A 21,820-nucleotide genomic window follows, 5' to 3' on the forward strand; every position below is an offset into this window, starting at 1 on the left:
AATAATGAAATTTGTATGGAAGGGAATTAATCAGTTCGTTTTAAATTAGTAGTTACATACATGCCATTTGTTTAAAATCGCAGCTAAATTTCCACACACACTGCAACATCAGTAACCAGTTCGGAAAATTAATGAACATGTTTTAACTGGCAACATAAATGACTATTTGGTGACAAAAGATGTTATGAAATAACCTTGATATTATCTATGCTCAACCAGTGCAACATAAATAACTTTATTGTTCTTGCGTTGCAACATAGCTCGGACTTAGACAAATAAAACTAGTTGCGATTTGCTACTTGGGAGTGTAAACAATGTACTCTATACTACTTCCAACCAATTTAAACGAGAAAATACCCAATGGGTTATTCTCTACAGCGTTTTTATCCGTAATGTACTTTGATGTGGGACCCCCTTATTTCCGTTATCACGGTTATGATTGTTTAAAATGAATTGCATTCGGACGTAAGTAACAGCGATCGGTTCAAGATTATTAGGCCTAATGAACAATTCGGCAAACGACTTAATCGGTCAAATGGCGTACGGTTAAAGAGCATTCTGCCAAATGGCATTCGGCCAACCGGTATTCGGCAGGAACTAATGTGCGCTTTTTCCATTCGTCGTTTAGTTTAACTTTGTGAGATTTTGGTTACGTTCAACTTGACATTAGCAGTCAACTTTCTACTTCTGCCTGAGTAGGACGTACAATCGAACCAAGTGAAAGACAACTAGCAGCCACTCCATCTAGTGTGCATTGTCTCGAGAATAAAGGAAACATTGTGTTTATTCTTGCCATCATGAGTAAAGTAAATCAAAAAGCTCTGCTCCGACCCAAAGTCGCGGTCGTTGACTTTAAATTTTGTTTAATGCGTCCGAGTTTTTAATGAAGTGGAATACCTTCTGCAGGCGGGAATGCAGCTTGGGCCTAAGGAAGTTACCTATCTTCAGTATTATCATCTCCGCAAGGCAGTATTGATATCATTCAACAACGACTTGGACTAAAGTGGAACCTTTCGTTTTGTAGAACAATTTAGATCGCGTGGTGGATTTAAACTAGTCACCTGTAAGTGCAAGAAGCACGAAAGAACATCTGATTGCGAACACCAAAGCAGCTTTAGCGCTGATGACTTCGGCGTGAAAGACAGGAGAGAATTAAACGACCACTCCAACGCGGTAGACGAGCAGACAAACGTTTCCCCATCGCAAAAGAAAATCTCCGCGCGAAATAAAATGTTGCGCGAGATCCAACGGATAAGCAATAATATTTGTGGTTTCCTTATTGGACTCGGTGCATTGCAAGTGCGGCGGGATCTATCCCGTGCTATGACGATTTCGGATATTTTGCACGATCGAATTGACTGCCCCGAGCTTCTCAGTGCGATAAACATGAACCTTCGCCCTCGTGCCCTTCGCAATAATATATTCCTCCGATTACTTCTTCGCCGGACTAGCTATGGAGTTAACGGTGCCATCATTGGTTTGCAGCGGACTTTCAACAGAGTGTCATCAGAGTTCGACCTTCACATTCCACATAGCAGATTACAATCTGACTTTTTAAATAGATTAAGAAATTATCATTAGGGCCACAATGTGTTTGTTGATATTAATTAATAATAAATAAATAATAAATTTGTTTTTATTTATATTTTCTACCTATTGTAAATATCGAAAAGCCAAGGCTCCGGCTACCGCTAGGAGCCGTGTCAAATATACGAATTAAATAAAAAAAATTGAAATTTTGTTGAAAGTTTAATTATGACCAGTGCTGTAGTTAGAAAGCAACGCTGTGACTTTCATCGAGAGGATCATTTTTGGACCCCCCCGTGTACTGTTAGATTTTTTCAGGTTTGAAGCACTCACGAATGATATTGCCTGAAAAGCGTATGCGGCGAACGAAAAAGATATGAAAATCGCAGAAGGACGTACTTGGTGCTGCTAGATGAGTGAAGAGCATAATGAATAAACCGAGTAGGGCATCCGTTTTCAAACATGAATCTGCGTTGAAATGGGATATCGAATGATTTCCAGTTGGTTGTGATTTTGCTATTTGTGAATATTGGGCTCTTAAGATTTCCATACCCTCTCGAGCTATGACTACCTTGTTGTTCAGTCCGCTCTTGGGGATATTTCTTCAACAGGGAATTTAATAGATATTCGTTTCAAAATTGTATTTTCAAAACTCTCGCCGCTAATAAATATAGTTAAAAACTTGTCTTAAAAAGCTCTAAAAACTAGATTTGGTGATTGGAATGGTGGGTCACAAAAAAGTGACAATTGTTGATGTTCGAAATACTGCCATGGTTGGTCAATTTGTTTTCGCTTCATTGTGTCAAAACAACACGAACGGATCATCATTGATTTTCAGACCTTCGACAAAGTAACGCTGCTGCAGAGATTGTAGAATCGGACCCAAGGTGCCATCCAAGTAGCTCTTGAAGTCGTTGCATTTTTTCCTGCAAATCAAATTAAAGTATGCGATTAAATTTTGATATTTTGAAGTTATGATGCGGCGTGACAAACCTAGAGTTGAGATCATACGAGCTTCCCCATAGAATCACTCCATCGGATCCGAACTGTTTCATGGCGTTCAAAGCATTAATCCAGTCCGACTGCGGAAGAAAAAAAAACGGTTAAATATCTTTTGTAATTTCTAGCGTATACAAAGTTAAATTCTGTAAAGTTATGAAATTTAATTATCTCCAATCATTCTTATCTTGTCCCCAGATGCACAGCAGAAAATAGAAGGGAAGTACTTTTTTCGATCGTCACAAATTTCTACACTCAGGAAAACAAACCCGGCAAAGTAAAACCGGCAAGATTGACATAATTAAAACTTACCGTAATTAACATTTCCATTCGCCCGTGAAAATTGAGTGATGTCAAACCTGCCAGACAGACTGTCTCCCGAGCCGCGTGAGGGGGGTTTCTGTTTGTCTACCAACATTAGGTATTTCGTCCTTCAAAAATGTGAAATATGAGTACCTACTTATCTAACTGGTGGTTTGTTTCCTTTTTGGGTTTTATGCCGACCGAAATAAATTAAAATCTATTGGAGCGTGGGAAAAGTTTCTGATAAAGATGTAAAAGGTGATGATGGAAAAGGTGTCAAGCTAGAGTTGTTTTTTTTACGAATACCATGGCTGTTACCCACTGGAATTAATAGAATTAATATCGCCATGACAGTACGGTCAATTTTTTATCGTTTTTAACAAATTTTTTAACGAAATAATTTTGTAGCGATTATCGAAGTAGACGGTGGTCGATGGAGGACATAGTATTTTTGACACTTTTGAGCTGTGCTCGGAAAATTTCGAGTGACAAGTGTATAATTTTAAGTGGAGAATGGTGTGCAAACACACACTCTTAAAAATATTTACATCTCGTGAGATGCACATAAAAGGAACGTCAGAAGTCACTTGAAATGTAAATTCTAGTGATCGCATCGTTTCCGCCGCTTTGAATTCTTCTACATGTTCCTAAATGTAAATTAGAACGATGTAAAAGGATGTGTTATCAACAATACCCCCACCCCCACCCACAGTTGCCGGAAACGCCAAAAACGTGAACTTAAAAAAGTTATAATCAAAAAACTAGATTTAAGGGGGTTGCTTTAGAAAACGCCTTATAAATCGATAACCTTTACTCCTACAAGCTCAAGTTCTTCAACAAAATTCTTCACTATGAGCATTCCTAAAACTTTGTTGAAGACACCAACTTTCTATCTCGTCAGTATAAAAAGTTATTTTTTAGTTCGATCATAGTAAGCCATGCCTAATATCAATTGTTAACATATTGTGGGGAATATTCATACGAACAATTCCTCGAATTCTGTGAATATATTCGATGGTTTGGACTCTAGTGAATTAAGTTCACGTTTTTGGCCTTTCCGACCACGACACGAAATTCACATAATTCGCCGGAGCAATGGAACAGCGTTTTATTATAATTCCCATAGCTTGGCACCAATCGTCATCTTTTTCATTTTCTAAATTGCAAAATGGTTAGCAAAGGTTTGCTTGTTTACTTGTGTTGCTGGTTGTTGGTTTGGAGGTACTGAGCGCAATCGTTGTTACTGCTCAGTTGGTACTGGCAGAGGTTGCGAGATACAAAGTACATCAGTTATTGGATACATTTTTATGGTGTTTTAGCAGCGGTGATGATAACTGTAGTAGGTTGAATTTTCTTATCGGCTGGTACATATCTGACCAGGGTAGGTGCACAGCGTTATTTGCCTATAGTTGATGTATTTTTCTGCTTTGTATGCAAAAGTTAAATGGAAAGAGATACATTTGGTCAGCCACAAACCCATCACACGTACGCCGTTGCAAACACCAATAAAAAGTTTCTCCAAGCATCACTCGTAATGGGCGCCACTTCTCCTTATTCTGACATAACTCTTTTAATGTTTAATGTTATGTGTTAACGTACTTCGATTTCATCATCGTCATCATTGATGTGAGCAGGAATATAGGTTTTAACGTTGTCATGGGCGACTTGGTGCTACATGTTAATTTTCGCGGTGAAGTTTTCTGCCTGGGCTAAACGTTACCGGTACACGGTTGTGAACATTGTGTAATTGTATTTATCCTTGAGATTAAGATCCCTTTTCACTTTTAGTTACTGTTCCACCTTGTGTACTGCAAGTGTAGTACGAGTAAATCGACGTTATGTTTTCCCGTAGCACTGGCGTTTCTATTTTCTGTGGCTCGCTTATTTGACCACGCAGCTGGAGGTAGCGGCATTGTATTGTTTGTGCAGTGGATAGGTAACAAAGTGGAAGGTAGAATTGTTTGTTTATTTTGCTACTAGCTTTCGCTTTTGTATCGTGCAAGGTGGACCGAGCAAATTCTTATGGGTTTAGACACCACTCAACCCCTTAAAAAGACCACATATATGGTCCACGCAAAGTTTCACAACCATCAAAACACCATAAAATGGTAACAATAACCAATAAATACACCAAATTTGGTTTTTATGTGAGATCTGGGGCGCCATTATGGAACCATTTCGAATCGATTTTTTCATACAAGCTTGCATACAATCAACCTTTCGCTTCGAGATGCGTAATGTCACCCCTGTTTGTTTGTTTATTCAGGGCTTTAATCTTAAAGGTCATTCGCCTGTATACATGAGATCTACCGGACCATGGTGATGGCGTTTTCATGGGATCTCATTTAAAACTATCAAAACATCATGCAGTGGGGGTGAAATTTGGTCATAACCATGGTGGTAATATGGGCTTTTCTTGTGCTTGCTAGCTTTTGATATCCTTCCCGAGGGTTACCGCACAATGTTGCCTTAAATAGTGATTTGTAGCATACAATTTAAACATGACGGTATTAATAAGAGCAGGCAAAAAGAATTCAACTGCCTTGAGGTTTTAATTAATGTTAAGGGGGCCTAGGAGTTTTTGACCATGTTTGCTGACTTAGGTTTATTTTTTTCGAAAAGGCTAAAGCAAAATATGTTGAGATTTTATGCATGTTGTGAAACACACTTTGGTCTTGAAAAATAATTTTTAGTGAGATTATATAAACCCCCTCCCCCTACATGCGGCTAATTGATGTTGCCAGTGCAAAAAATAGACGGAATGCGGTACCATGGATTGACGCTTATACGTTCATCGGAAATGAAAATATCGAAAAGTGTCTTCAATCATAATAAAAAAAAATTGCTTATCTTTTTTCATACACTCAAGTTATAAATAAAACAAAAACACAATTTCTGCTTCGAAAAATCCTTTAACCTTTACAGTATCAGTTTATAATTTTTCTGAAAGCTTTATTGTAATTTTGCTCGTATTTTGTGAAATTTTGACGAATTTGGATGAAACTAGCTTTAAAAGATCTGAAATTTAGTCGCAGTTTCTGTGTATCTAGTAATCCGAATTCCGGTGGGATATAACCGGAATCCTAGTGGGATGATGTATGACTGTATTGTATTGACGAAGCATGTCATAAATTTAACTATTTGTTTTTTTTTTAAATGCGCTGCATATGACTATTTATCATTTATCCTTCTCAATAGACATAAATTGGACCATTATTGGCCACCGGAAAACTGTTCCGGCGGAACCAAAGAAAATGTATATACTTTTTTATCATGTTGGGTTCTTAAATTTATACAAAATGCGAAATTCTTTCAATCATACGGTCTTACAGCTCTCTCAATATATGGTCATTCTGGCATAAGTTCCAAACCACCCAACATCTCAAAACAGTGGAAACCATCATCAATATGGGTGTCGTTTGCAAGAGGGTGGTCAACAAAAGCCGGAAATTGATGATTGACGCCATTTTGGAAACAAAGATGGCGGTTTCCGGTTACTCAAATACAGCGAAGACCCGTTTTTATCACCCCCTGTTATTCATGTTAGGTTGACAAAATGGGGACAATCGCAAAACATTTTTGTTAATTTCTTTTTAATAAACCGAAGCTCTAAAAGTATTCTCCTTCAATCCCTAGACATAGCCTCATAATACTGGTTGGTCGATAAAATCGGGTCAAAAACTGATAAAATCAGGGGCTGATAAAAACGGGTTTTCAATGTAAAAACTATCATTTATATTGGTATCATTTGAAAAGGGGTGTTTAGTAGAAGACAGAAATTGATTTTGGCGCCATTTTGTAAACCAAGATGGCGGCTTCCGGTTACGACAAAACAGTACAAACCACCGTCGATAATGGTGTCCTTGTAAAACGGGTGGACAATGAAAGCCGCATGTTGTGAACTAAATCTTGATGGGTTGCACTTGCAACAAATCCAACACTCGTGACGTTATCTTACGGTGTCGATTTTAGTCGCGGCAATTCGAAAAAGACGTGGTGATATAGTTCATTTGCTTCCCTTCGTGGCGGTCAAGTGTATAGGTAGAAACCTGCGTTTGCCACTTCATGCTACCAACAGAATCGCATATTCTTATTTCATTTTCATTCTTATTTATTTCTAGGTATATCTAAATTTATTTCACAAATTACTCATTTTATTTATTTTGAACAACACCGGAAATTGATGATTGACGCCATTTTGAAACCCAAGATGGTGACTTTTGGTCCCAAACATCATTCCAATTTGCCTGGGTTCAATTCCAGCCGAGGTCGTTGAGATTTTTCTGAGGTGAAAAAATATGTGGTCACGTCTTCCTTCGGAAGGAAAGTAGAGCCGTTGGTCCCCGGTCTATGAGTTTGGTGGATCGATATCTAGTCCAGATAGTGAACTCACCTCTCTGGCGTCGGTAAAGAAGAAGTGATCCAACTTCTATACTCTTACTAACAAAAATATCCTCCTCCTGTGAAACTTGTGGAGTGCGCAGTAGTATATACGGCCTCTAGCAAAAGCAAGTATCGGACTAACCATTCCTTCCCTTTCCTTCCGCGATCTACGTTCGGGCCTGGCCGGCGCCGGTATTGATCAATACTTTAGGATTACCAGGAGTTGCACATTGAAAGATGTTTCGCTATTCCCACGCATAATTATCTACTTAGTCTCTGTGCAACTTCAGCTAGTCCAGATCGATAACGGAGTAGCAGCCAAGGGTGGTCGCGCAAGCTCTAGCTCAAGCTCCAAGATGGTGGCTTTTGGTCCCAAAGAAACAGTGAAATCCATCATTAATATGAGTGACATTTGAAAGGGTGTGTCAGTAGAAGACAGAAAATGATTTTTGACGCCATTTTGAAAATAATGATGGCGATTTCTGGTTACCACAAAAATGGTGTCATTGATTGAGGGTTCCGATTTTAAAGAAACAGTGAAAATTATCATTCAAATTTTGCAAAAAGGACAGATCAAAGACTAGATGATGTAACGAGCTTTGAAACAAAAAGTGAAGGGAATAATTTGAACGGCTCTTAAGATATTCAGGGTACCGATTTCGCAGACAGGATCGATTTGGTGACAAAAATCGTTCAGTTCAAAGCGGTTTAGCTTCATAAAAAGTGTTCGATTTGTTTGAATTTCTTTTTCTTTTTTTTCAATGTTGAACTCTTAGAAAATGTAATCTAAACGATTTCTATCACGATGATGATTTTAAGGGAAGCAAGATTCGGCCGTTTAACGAAGCGTGTCCCACATCAATTTGCATCACGGAAAAGAAGCTGTAGAAAATCACACATTGGGTAATTTTTCTTGAAAATTTTGGGTAGAAGTAATTGTAGTGTATTGTTTACACTATATTTTTATCGCTGTTAGTTTTTCAAAAATTGGAAAAAATGGCGTCAGCCGAAAAGCAACGCCGCGAATTAACTTTGCGCAAGCACCTGTAAAATCCCAAACTCTCATCGGGACATCCTAAAACAACTCTGAATCGTGCAGTCAACGGTGAGTCGTGGGGAGGAATGCGGTCAGAATAGATGTTCTATTAGTGATCGTGTAGCATTAAAACGGAATCTCAATGTTTCGGTCAGGGATGTGGCGAAAAAGTTGAATCTGTTCTAGTCTTTCGATCAGAGAACCAAAGACTTGTGGGACTGCAGATGTACAAAGTGCAGAAGGCTCAAAATCGTGACGAATGGCTAAATACGGTGAGAAAGTCGGGGGACCCGAAGCTGTACACCCAGAATCTGACGAAGCCTCATTGCCTCATCATGGAAACTTACATCAAGGCGGACTTTCAGCAGCTTCCGGTGTTACTGTTCTTCACCGCCCAGCACATTTTTGATGATCCGGAGCAAGTGAGGAAGCAGAAACTTTCAAAGTTTACTGATACAAGATTTGGCAAGCGATCTGCTCATGTGGCAAACGATAAACGAGGAGATCTACCTCAAGGAGTGTCTACTGAAGCATCACTTTCATACATAAGGGCATGCACCCCCGCAACGGACCGCAACTAAGGCCCATCGAAAACTACTGGGCAATTATGAAGCAGGTAGCATCCCAAGGAGGTCATGAAGGAAGACATGATGAAAAAGTGAGGTTTCCGCAAACAAGAAGCTGCAGCCAGATGTTGTACTGAACCTGATGAGTGGAGTTAGGCGTAAGGTGCGAGCTGTTATGGTATTGAGGTGGAATGAAATAAATATAATTTTTTTTACCGCATACAACAACTTCATTGGAACGTTGCGGGCGCTGTCTAATAGGAATCTGGGGAGTTGCTACAGACCAGTACTCAAAGAAATTCTTCACCAAATTACGGATTTTTTTGTTTGTAGGCACCGAATGCCTGCTATATTTTTTACGATAAGCACGCACAGTTATTATCACTATTGAACGATCGTTTTCAACATAAAACGGTACGATTTCTGCACGTTCTTTTGGTGTAAATCGACTCATAGCACTAAATGATTTTTCAGAATTGAGGAATTCCACGAAGATCCGTCCGAAAATAATTAAAATCCTGACCGGCCATCCTAGATTCCTATGAAACTTTACACATTTCATTGGCATGGAAGACTAAACATTTTCCACAATCAGTAAGATTATTTTGACTCAAGAGCAATTTTTCAAAAGGGCGTAAACATTTCTACGTGCATTAATTTCAAAAAAATTCTGTTCGATTACTGTATTTTATACAGCAAAACATTCTGAGAACGAGTTTCAGAGGATAGATATTTATATACGAAAAAAATATGCACTGAAAAAAATGTTGTGTCATTTTTCACAAAAACAAAAATTTGTGTTAAAAATATAAATTGTAAAAAACCCATTTTTTCTATTTTTATTCTGAATGTGATTGTATGATGGAGAACTCAACAGTAAAAAAGTTTTTCTAACAATAACTTTATACATGTTTTTAAATTTCATACTAATTGACATAGAAAACTATGATTTTATTACAGAATATAATTCTAAGTCTTGTTTTAAATAAAAATGTATTTAACAAAAATCTTCTAAAATGCGATAGTTTTCGAGATGTTTGGAATTTTGTTCCAACAAAAACAGTTTATTTGTGTGATTATGCCCTTTTTAAAAGTTATTCGCGTTACCAAACCATAAAATGTCAAAAATCTAATATTTATCGACGTAAAAGAAACTTTTTCAGTGTATCTGGATCATGGAGAAGCATTGAATGAAAATTTTTTACTAACAAAAACTTTTGACATATTTTTATAATTCATATTATTTGCAGTCAAAAATACAATTTTATTTTTAAATATGATTCTAAACGCCATTTTAAATCAAAATGCCAATAACAAAAATTTTCTGAAATGTAGTAGTTCTCGAGATATTTCAAATTTTGTTTTAACAACACAATTCTTATTTTGTTTTATTACGGCCTTTTCAGAAGTTATTCGCATTTCTCCATCAACAATATTAAGTTTTTCAAAAGGTGCATAACATTTCCTGTAACTTTCTCTTTAACATCAAGGTGATATTGTAAACCATTTGAAAGCTATACGAAAACAACCAAAATATGATCAAACTATTTAGTTTTATCATAAGACCCTATGGTTGAATAGTATTTTGTTTATTTTCGTATAGCTTTCAAATGGTTTACAATATAACTTTGATGTCAAAAAGAAAGTTACAGGAAATGTTAAGGGCCTTTTGAAAAACTTATTATTGTTGATGGAGAAACGCGAATAATTTCTGAAAAGGTCGTAATAAAACATAATAAGAATTGTGTTGTTAAAACGAAATTTGAAATATCTCGAGAACTACTACATTTCAGAAATTTTTGTTACGAGCATTTTTTTTGACTAAATATTCTTTTATTTTCATATTTGAGGTTTGCTCATTTTTTACAGTTCAAGGGATACAACATATTGTTTTTCATCTTAAGTGCTAAATTTTTTCCGGGTTAAAAGGGTATTTGATTTTTGTTCTATAATGTAACGTGTTTTACAGTGAAACTACAATAGTTTGATTTTTTTTAATTTGATAACCTAATGGCAGCCCTAAGTTTGCGCCGCTAAAACAACAAAAATGATCCATAAAAAATTGAAAAACGATCCATAAAAAAGTTGTCCATGTTCCACAAAACAAAACTGAAAATCCATAAAACAGTGTGAATAATCCATAAAAAGGGGTGATTTGATCCATAGATTATGTAAAATTGAACCTTAAAATGGTCGTAAAAGAGCACTAAAATAGTAATAAAAGAGCAATTAAAATCAACTAATGCCCCATAAAAATATTGGAAATGTTCCATAAAATGATACATTTTGCGCCATAAATTTACTGACATTGATCCATAGAATATTAACAATGTACATTAAAACACGTCGATATGTTCCATAATATCGACCAAAATGTTCCACGGTATTACAAAATGGAGCAATAAAATGTCAGAAAAAGTTCCATAAATTTGATAAAAATGTTTGCTAAATAATTTTTCTTGCTCCATAGAAGATGTAGAAATGAACATTAGAAATGATTCATATATCGAACGTTAAATTATGGTTCATGGTTATTTACAAAACGATCCATAGGAAAAGAAAATGTAAAACGATCCATTAATATGTGCTTATGCGCCAGAAAAATTAAATTTAATGAATTCATGCGAAATTGTTGCTGTTCGAACTAATAATAAAGTTTATTACATTTGGTTGTAATGTCAAAGTACAACAAACAATGCATACATTATAGTTAAACTTCAGCTTCCGTATCCCACTAGTCAGCTAACTGACCTAAGCTAACCTGAAATCATTATGACAACTCTTTAAACGTCAGGGTATTTATGATATTAGAGCGCTGAGAGTTATTAGACCACAGTTACAGGCTGGCATGAGTCGCAAATACTACCTGAATAACTATCTGAAGCGAAAACGGACACTTTATACACGAACACTGACTAATATGGTTACGCCACATCGCTTCGCTGCCGCTCAGTCGGCTTTTAACTAGCTATAGCCCCTATGTTTAAGTAAACCGGGCAAACGAGAGGACCACAGGTTTGCTTGCAATTCCAGCTACGGGTTAATCAATGCCTCGTCCAACGGATCCTCAGCGGCTTTGCGCCGCTTCGGATCCTTGGCCTCGGATATGCGGCCAAGCCGCATCACGCTAGCTCCCAGTATAAGCTCACTTGTTAAAACACTGTCACTGTTATGAGAATTGTTAAGCACAACTTATTTTTTCAGTTTACCATAAAATTTCGCATGAATTCATTAAATTTATTTTTTCTAGTTCATAAGCACAAATTAATGGATCGTTTTACATTTTCTTTTCTTATGGATCGTTTTGTAAATATCCATGAACCATAATTTAACGTTCGATATATGAATCATTTCTAATGTTCATTTGTACATCTTCTATGGACCAAGAAAAATTATTTAGCAAACATTTTCATCAAATTTATGGAACTTTTTCTGACATTTTATTGCTCCATTTTGTAATACCGTGGAACATTTTTGTCGATATTACATACATACGTACATATCGACGTGTTTTAATGTACATTGTTAATATTCTATGGATCAATGTCAGTAAATTTATGGCGCAAAATGTATCATTTTATGGAACATTTCCAATATTTTCATGGGGCATTGGTTGATTTTAATTGCTCTTTTATTACTATTTTAGTGCTCTTTTGCGACCATTTTATGGTTCAATTTTACATAATCTATGGATCAAATCACCCCTTTTTATGGATCATTCACACAGTTTTATGGATTTTCAGTTGTGTTTAATGGAACATGGACAACTTTTTTATGGATCGTTTTTCAATTCTTTATGGATTATTTTAAATATTTTATATGCAAAAGTACATTTTCCCATAACCTAATAAATTGAAAACCTAAGCAAAAAGCTCACGTATGAGCTGGTATTCGGACGAGTTTGCTGACTGTCGGAAATGGTTAGTGATTTCGAGGATTCTATCTGCAACTTTGGCAATGTGGTGTTTGTCCACATGGGAAGTTTAAGGATCATTTTAAGATACTTATTTTGGAGTACTTGAACCTTTCGCAGATGCGTCGCAGCACAATCCTTCCATATTAAGCACGCGTAAAGCAGCATGGGTTGCACAATCTGCTTGTAGACGGCTAGACGATTTGTTATGGATAATTTCGATTTATCAAGGGGCACAACTTTTTAAGCATAGTCAGACTCCTTTGTACCGTATTTTCAATATGCTGTCGGTAGATTGTTTTTATGTCCAGAATTAGTCCCAGATAGCGAACTTCGGTTGACCACGGTATACTAACACCATGGACATACACTTGTTTTGGAGGATTAAGCAATCGTTGAGAGTTCCGATGAGAGAAGATGATAACTTGGGTTTTTGCAGCGTTCACGGTTATTTTCCAGTCCGTAAGATAGTCGATATAACAATCTAGGCCTTTCTGGAGATTTCTGGTAAGCTGGTCGACGGCTCTACCACTGTAGGAAATCGCTGAATCGTCCGCGAAAAAAGACAATTTACCGCCCCCCGGGAGAAGTGGGACATCTGAGGTAAAGATGTTATATAGTATGGGGCCCAAGATACTTCCTTGCGGGACCCCAGCTGGGACATCGTAAACGTCGGAAAGTTCACCGTTCAGGTACGCTCTTGAACTACGTTGGCATAGGTAGCTGCTGATAAGCTTGACCAGGTATGTTGGAAAGTTGAAGGTGACGAGCTTGTGAATAAGGCCATTGTGCCAAACACTGTCAAAAGCCTTTTCAATGTCCAAGAAGGCCATGACAGTTGACTTCGAGATTGATTTGTTTTGTGCGATATTGTTTGTGACACGTTGAAGCTGGTGTACGGTTGAATGACCTCTTCGAAATCCGAACTGCTCTTCGGGAAGGATGTTAAGCTCTACCACGTACCCCAGTATGCGGTTTTGGATAGACATTTCGAATAGTTTGCTAAGCGCCGATAGTAAACTTATTGGGCGATAGCTAGATGAAACCGTCGGGTCTTTACCCGGCTTGAGGATAGGAATCACTTTCGCAAGTTTCCATCTAGATGGAAAGTAGCTTGATGACAAACAGCAATTAAATATTTTGCAGAGCATAGACAAAGCCTTCGTACCCAGCTTTTTCAGGACTATGTTAAACAGACTGTCAAAACCAGGAGCTTTCATGTTGCGGGTCGATTTTACGTTTTTTCTAATTTCATCGACAGTAATTCGAGCTCCAGGTGGAACATTGTTAGGGGTTTGCTCCAAGTTCGCCACAGATTCACGTACAATGTCTAGGACTAACAATATTATTGCCAAGGCTATGGGACAATTTGAAATTTCATTCGCTTTCTCTAACGGGGTAATCAGCACGCTAGTACCCATCTTCAGGGGAGGAATAGGTTTTGGTCGCTCTTTCAAGACTTTTGCTAGCCGCCAGAAGGGCCGAGAGTGGTTTGGTAGTAGCTGTAATTCTTTGCTAAAATTGTTGTTTCTGATTTTATCTAACCTGATCTTAATAATTTTTGTTAATTTTTTAGCAAGCTCGAAACGTTCAATGTACGTTGGTATTGTCTTCTGACCGAGTTCTTTAATGAAATAAGTCTTTTGGTAGTGTTGTCAATCTGAGTGAACTTACGTGTCACCGGAACAACAGGAACGTGTAACTCTTCCGACTGTTTCACTAGTTGAATGAAGCGATCTAATTCTCTGTCGACGTCTTCGCAGGTTTCGATTGGAATTTCACTATCGATGCGGGCCTCGATGTAGTTGGCGAACTGGTCCCAGTTAGCACGATGGAAATTCTTGCGGGTGGTTCGATGATGGGTGACGTCTGCGCCTACTACTACAGTCACAGGAAGGTGGTCCGAGGATAACGCTGTTACTGTTTCCGGGATTGACAAGCCTTCTGTCATATTTGTCAAGAAGAGGTCCAATGTGGAGCCGATTCCGGCTGGCGAGTAGAAGGTGGGAGCATCCGGGTGTGAAACGATGTAATGTCCATGTTGCGCATTATCAGCCAGAAGCCTGCCATTATTGTTGGAAGTGGGACAGCCCCATGAAGCGAAGCGAGCATTCAAATCACCAGCCAGAGCAAATTTAGAGCTGCGACGAGTAAGTGTCTGAAGGTCGTTCTTGAAACGGCCCGCCGTGGTGTCACTCTTTCTGGATTGTTTCGGGCAATACACAGCACCGAAGATGATTGGACCGTTTGCCGTGTCAATTTCAATTCCAAGCGCTGCGATGAACGTTGTGTTAAAATTGGGAAGCATTCTGAAGGGCAACCCTTTGCGAACTGCTATAGCCACACCTCCCCCTCCAGAAGAAGTGCGGTCCAGTCGAACGATGACGTGATCGGGAAGACAAAAACTAATGTTTGGTTTGAGATATGTCTCTGTGATGGTTGCTATATCGATATTTTCGGATTCTAGGAACTCAGCGAATTCCAGTTTCTTGGATGCCACAGAGCGGGCATTCCAATTAAGGACTCTGAGCGATGAGCTGCCCATGACGGTAATAAAAGCGCATCATCACAGAGACTTGCTCCTGTGCTGTACGACAGGCACGTGTCTGCTTGTCCAATTCGATGAATAGGAAGGCGAGCTGATCCATCGTATACAATTCCCCGGGTGGGGGGCCGTTTGTTACTTGTGCGTACGTGCGAAAACCTGGAGGGGAAGGCATGAAGGACGTCGTCGGTTTCGATGTGCGCGGGCGCTGGGGAGTAATCGTCAACATTGGTTCCAAGGCCGGAAAATCGTTGATGTTCAGATCCACGTCGCTCTTCCGCTTTGGTTGGCTTCGTTTCGACGTTTTCTTCCGCAGCTCAATGAACTCGGCTCGCTTTTTGCACGCTCGACTAGTGGAGAGGTGTTTTTCTTCACAGTTAAAACATTTAACCTCGTACTTTTCCAGAAGGCACTCTTCCTTCGTATGGTTCTTGCCGCACTTCAGGCATCGAGCACGGATGTGGCAGTTTCTTGTACTATGCCCAAAGTTCAGGCAGTTGGAACATTGGGTCACGTCACGATGGACTGGCTTGTAGCGCTCCCACTCGATGATTATGTGAAAGAGCGCTTTGGTGCCTTTAAGCTCGCTTAACGGTGTGGAACCTCTCTCCAGGTGCACGAGGTAAAGCTGATCGCGGTATGTGACATCTTCCAATTCTTGTCGTTTTATTTTATACACAGCTAACGGTTTCAGATTGTGTTCTTTTAATGCTTGCTGAAGCTCTTCTGTCAGCATATCCGGCAGTCCGCGTAGCACAACCTTCAGCGGTTTGCTCGATGCGATGTTGTGCGTGAAGTACTCGAACTTTACCTGTTTGAGATAATTCTCAACAGCATTGTAGTGTGGCCTGGTGGGAACAATGATTTTATACCCGTTAGAACACAGGCGAATGGATGCTTTGAGGCCGTGGCCGATCAAATTGTTGAAATCTGTTCTCAGTGTAGGCGGAAATCCCTTTACGTAGAAAGGGGGCAATTTCTCCTTTTTCTCGACTTCCTGATTCGATAAAGTAGCGAATTTATTTTTGGCTAGCAACCGTTTCTTTGCAGCCTCATCTCCGTCGGCGCCTGGATCCAGCGGTCGCTTGGACACAGCAGGAGCCCCTACACCAGGGCACGTTTTTCCCATTACTTGGAACGAACCGAAAATTTCGAACAACGCGAAACAACCGAAAACAACTAGCTTTAAAACTTTCAAAAACGTGTCTACCCTCGGAGCGAGTCACACACAAACTGTTCTTATGAGCATTTTGATTTAAAATAGCGTTTAGAATCATATTCAAAAAGATAATTGTATTTTGATTGCAAATAATATGAATTATAAAATAAGTTGTTGTTAGGAAAACTTTTTTATTGAAAGCTTCTCCATGATCCAAATACACTTAAAAAGTTTCTTTTACGCCTTTAAAACGATATACATTAGATTTTTGACATTTTATGATGGGGTAACGCGAATAACTTTTAAAAAAGGTATAATCACACGAATAAACTATTTTTGTTGGAACAAAATTCCAAATATCTCGAAAACTATCGCATTTAGGAATTTTTTTGTTGAATACATTTTGATTTAAAATAAGACTAAGAATTATATTCTGTAATAAAATTACAGTTTTGTATGTCAATCAGTATGAAATTAAAAAAAACATGTATAAAGTTATTGTTAGAAAAACTTTTTTACCGATAAATTCTCCATCATACAATCATATTTAAAATAGTTCTTTTCTCTATAGGTTTTTGTGTCTAAAATATAAAAAAAATGAAAAAGGGGTTTTTTGCAATTTAAATTTTTAACACAAATTTTTGTTTTTGTGGAAAATGACACATTTTTTTCAGTCTATATTTTTTTTCGTACATAAATATTCATTCTCTCGTTCTCAGAAAGTTTTGCTGTAAAAAATACAGTAATCGGATTTTTTTTGAAATTTATTCACGTTGAAATGTTTACGCCCTTTTGAAAAATTGCTCTTGTATCAAAATATTGCAATTGTCAGATAAAATAATGGAGACTCAAAAACCGAACACAACTTCAAAGTTTCGTTCGAATCGACGATTTTGTGGTCGGCCGGTTTCTCATGGAATCCCTCATAGGGTTCGCAGTACCGACTCTTTTTGGCGAGAACCGGTACTACGGTACTGAAGCCCTCAGTACCGGTAGTACCGGTAAAGTACCGGTAAAGTATCGGTACTCGAATATTTTTTTTTTAAATTCGAGAAAAGCTTCAAATTGAAATTGAATGCTCAAACTGATGACCTTATTCTCAGATGATTGATTTGTGCTGATCAAAAAAACATGTTTAGCAGAAAATATTTTTCGCATGCGATAACTTCTTTTATTTCGAAATCTAGGTCACTTTGAAATCAATAACTGCTAAGCGGTGCGACTTTTATCGACTTCAACAGATGGTAAATGTAAGAAACACTATTAAAACAGTAAATCAAAGCGAGAATGGCAGTAAATCCGAGCAGATTGCTCGCATTTCCTCTCTTGATTTTCTGTAAATTGGTTTCGACCTGCATACCAAGGCTCCTTGCTTTCCTGTAAACTATGGAGTTTTGCTGAATTTTCCGATCACCAATAATTACAAATCGCCCATTTGGATTAGTTTACCAAGTCTAAAATTGTTAGCTACTAAATCACTGTTCGTTTTTTTTATAAATAAAGGTTTAAGAACAAACCAAAGACATGACTTAAACCATAGTCTTATTACGCGCCACCCAGTGAATAATGGAAACCAATCAGTATGTCGCTAATAAAACAAAATCATAGCAAATTTTTACGTCTCTTACGCTAGATGTGAATATTTTGAATTTAGTACAAGATCGTTAAAATTTAATTTCGACAAAATAAAGCAGGAATTTAAACATACCGTTCAGTACAACGGGAGCTAGTAATGTTTAACTTATAGAAGGTAATTAATATAATTAAAAGTCATCTTGCACACCGATATTTTGAAACAGGTCCCCCTAGAGAGTCCACATATTTTTCATAAAAAAAATGTATGGTACCGAAAATACCGGTACTGGCTTTTGTTCAATACTGGTTTTACGGTACCACAAATAGGTCGGTATTCCCGAGATTTTCGGTACCGGTATTACCGGTACCACAACCCTAATCCTTCAATTGTGTTCATCTGTCAAAATCGGCTGGAAAATGGGGGAGTTGTTCAATGTTAAAATAGGATACATCCAGATTGCGCACCCTGTATCTGCTGACCTGAACAACGAAGCATATACGATTCATTATTCTTTTTTACTACACACCTAAAAATATTTACATCTTGCAAGATGCACATAAAAGGAGTGTCACAGTTCACTTGAATTTATGTTAAAGAACATGTAAAAATACGCTTTCTTCACAATTTTCCATCTCCATTCAATCGAGTTCTACATCAAAAGAGACACAATATTTTAAGTCACATGTCAAAACATGTAAAATTCCATTATTTGTCAACAAAATACGTCGCAATATTGTTTACGTCAAATGTAATTTTCTTTTTTCTAAGTGTGTAGTAAAGGCATTTCTTGCCCTCAAACAACGCGAAGTAATTATGAACGTCAGATTGCAACGTGTTAATTGTGTCAGTATGAAATATGATGTTTTATATTTTTTTTATCGAATGTAATTATGAATCTATTCAATTGTAGAGGCCCCTCAATTCAATAGTACCCAGGAGCCCCGTTTGACCTAAAGCAAATCGGGAAAAAACAATGGTTTCTGATCGTGTTGTTACTGAACCGACAAAAGCCGTTTTTGGAGGGAGTTTTGTAAATCTCACACATCGAAGTGAAATCAATAAATTTCAAAATACTTTTTTCCAGTGCACTAAACCCTCCACACAAATAGCACCGCCATCAACATCTGTTGAAATTGCACTACACCCTACAATATACTGAATGCTTACCTCCGTCAAGTAGTTGTTGCTATCGGTGTAGACGTACCGAATATATGTGAGCACCCGGGGTTTGGGCTGAACGTTCGCCCTCCGAGCAACACGCACTGCTTCTTTCACTCTACCCCGCACCAGCTTCTGGCGGTCGCCGGGGCTAAGTTTTTCCCGCAGGTACACCGACGGGAAGATTATGTCCGAACCATCAAACAGCCACTGGATGCTGCAAGTAGGTACATTGTTGTATTTGCACTGGTAAATTGTTATCCTATATTTAATTTAATTAAATTTTTGACGCTAGGTTTTCCGCGGGAATTACGTAGTACACTAGGCGGGAATTTCGATATACACTCATGTTTTTTTACACGGGGGATACAGGCTGCGTAAATCAAAACCGCGTATATTTCAAAACCCGCGTAAATAAAAACCGCGTAAATTGCAAAATCCGCGCAAAAAACGCGTGAAAAAAAACCGCGCAAGAAACCGCGTAAAAAATCTGAGTGTAGATCGAAACGGGTTATATTTTGGCATAGCTGAATTAGTGAGGTGAAAAGTTTTTCAAATTCTGTATGAGCTGTAGTGAATTATTGGATTAACTCAACTAATTTTATCTACTTGGTATGCTGATTGGAGTTATTTGAAAACGTGTTACATTGTTTAAACATTAATATGTTCGGTTTTTGGGAGCACAACACTTTGCACGTCTGCTTTGCTCTGGTGCACAATCAAAACCAAAGTTAGTGCCGAGTTTCACAGCATTGTGGCATGTTTAATTTGTCCAATTGCCAACGTGCACAAACCGCTTTTCGATTTTCCATTCCGGTCAGCTGCGGCTATACAAACTGGAGTGCTTTTCGAAGCATAAGATTAAAAATTTCCGAGCTGGGAAGCGGAGCCGGGGGTTTGGAGAACGCTAACAGCGATTCGTCTGTGTACGATCCAATCGGAAAGGTCGGGACGACGGCTTTAGGGTTTGTCTCGCACTTCATTACCTACCGGTCGTTTTCCCGTTGCACTTCCACTGTGCAGTCCTCCCGCTGCTGGTTACTGGAAGCTCCGTTCATGTTGAAACAATACGGAAAAGCGTAATAGCCCCAGGCTGCATGAGGTCGTAGCTGCTTTGCCAGTACCAATGAGCGGGCCATGAAGTCCTGGCCTGTTGATTCGAACCGTTTGGTGGCCTAGAGGGAAGGAAATAAAATAAACGGGATAAAGAAAAGTGTGAAAGTTCTGCGGAATGCCGAGAGTGGACAGAGTGTTTCAAGCTGGTTGTTTCTTTTTGTGACCCATGAAGGTTGGGATATAAGTTTCATTAAATTTAAATTTTAAATAAAAATTCATATAAGCTTTTCTGAAAAGCAGCTGAAAATCTCTAATAATCAAATTTGATTCACACGTTACTTACTGTAAGAAGAGAAATTGCGATTCTTTGTTAGATTGCCTCATTGGCAGTGCGGTAAAATATCAATTTCAAACGAAAATAATCGTTTCAAGTGAAACTTCGAGCCTTTCACTGTAAACATACCACCACTATATCAGTTGAGTTCGGCTGCCGTCTTCGTTTGAGTCACTCAAAGTTCACTGTCAATTGAATAACAGGTTCTAGTCATTTGACGTTTTTGCCTGTTTAGTTTCTATTGAACACCAACCTCACATTAGCACGGTCTCAGCTAATGGAAGTGAACCATTCCAATGAACCACTCACAAATGAATATGAAGGAACACTCACTGACATAAAAATAACTCCGACCAAGAAAATAAATAATATAGGGTAAAGGCTATGATAAGACGAGGCAACTCAAGACGGATACAGGTACGAGCATTTTTTCTCTGAGTAAGGTTGTATTTTTTTTCGATGAAGCTGATAAATCAGGAGGATATGAAAAAGAAAAGAATAAAACAAATGACGTAGTGGGCTTTTCTGCTTAACAAACATAAAACAAATTCACTCAAAAATGACAAATGTTCCGAACCTTTCTTTCTCTTCTTCTTGGAGAGTTCTCTTTCCTTTCTTGTGCCCTGGTGAATAATTCTTGAGCGTTTTTTCAAAACGTCATATCTGCAATGAGTTACTCTCTGTTTATACTTTCTCTTTCGATTTTTACGGCGTCACTATAACACTTTTCACTTATTTTACAGTACAGATCGAAAGACGGTGGTTTTAGCTAGCATATTATGCAAAGAGCTGAGGGATAAATGTTAAAGTGACCGAATTATTAACAGAAGAGAAAGTAAACAAAGAGAGTAACTCATTGCAGATATGACGTTTTGAAAAAACGCTCAAGAATTGTTGACAGATGACTGTATGCAACTAGCGAGGTTGGCAGTGCAGCCAATTTCTTTGTCATATTTAGATATGTTGCTATAATACACATAATAATGACTGTTTTATTAACTCACATTTCGCCAAAATATATCTGGAACTAATCAATCCAAGATTTTTATCATATACTACATGTTTCTAGCAAATTTGGTCAGCATAACAGCCTATTCATCAGAATCAAATTTGCCACAAACTTTGAAATAGAGATGGACGTACTACCAAAATACAGAAATATACAGAAATCGTATTACTAGTTGCTTTATCTTGTCTTAGGTGTAAACGGGCGAACTCGTTAAAGGTCCAAGATGATAGATAACGGAAATCGATGGTTAGTCATT

The 21,820-nt window shown here is 38.1% G+C and overlaps 1 protein-coding gene across 1 annotated transcript in view; it reads right to left on the reverse strand.

The window, feature by feature from the left end:
- Positions 1 to 2,153: 2,153 nt before the first annotated feature.
- Positions 2,154 to 21,820, reverse strand: part of LOC131694213 (hyaluronidase A-like) — a 75,087-nt gene continuing 55,420 nt past the window's right edge. The window contains exons 4-7 of the mRNA XM_058982721.1: positions 20,156 to 20,340; positions 19,175 to 19,382; positions 2,521 to 2,609; positions 2,154 to 2,453 (exon numbers count right to left, since the gene is read on the reverse strand). Coding sequence (XP_058838704.1) covers positions 2,330 to 2,453; positions 2,521 to 2,609; positions 19,175 to 19,382; positions 20,156 to 20,340 — 606 coding nt within the window. The 3' untranslated portion in view covers positions 2,154 to 2,329. The remainder of the gene's footprint in view (positions 2,454 to 2,520; positions 2,610 to 19,174; positions 19,383 to 20,155; positions 20,341 to 21,820) is intronic.

Source organism: Topomyia yanbarensis, chromosome 3 (assembly GCF_030247195.1).
Source record: "Topomyia yanbarensis strain Yona2022 chromosome 3, ASM3024719v1, whole genome shotgun sequence".
Lineage (NCBI taxonomy): Eukaryota > Metazoa > Arthropoda > Insecta > Diptera > Culicidae > Topomyia > Topomyia yanbarensis.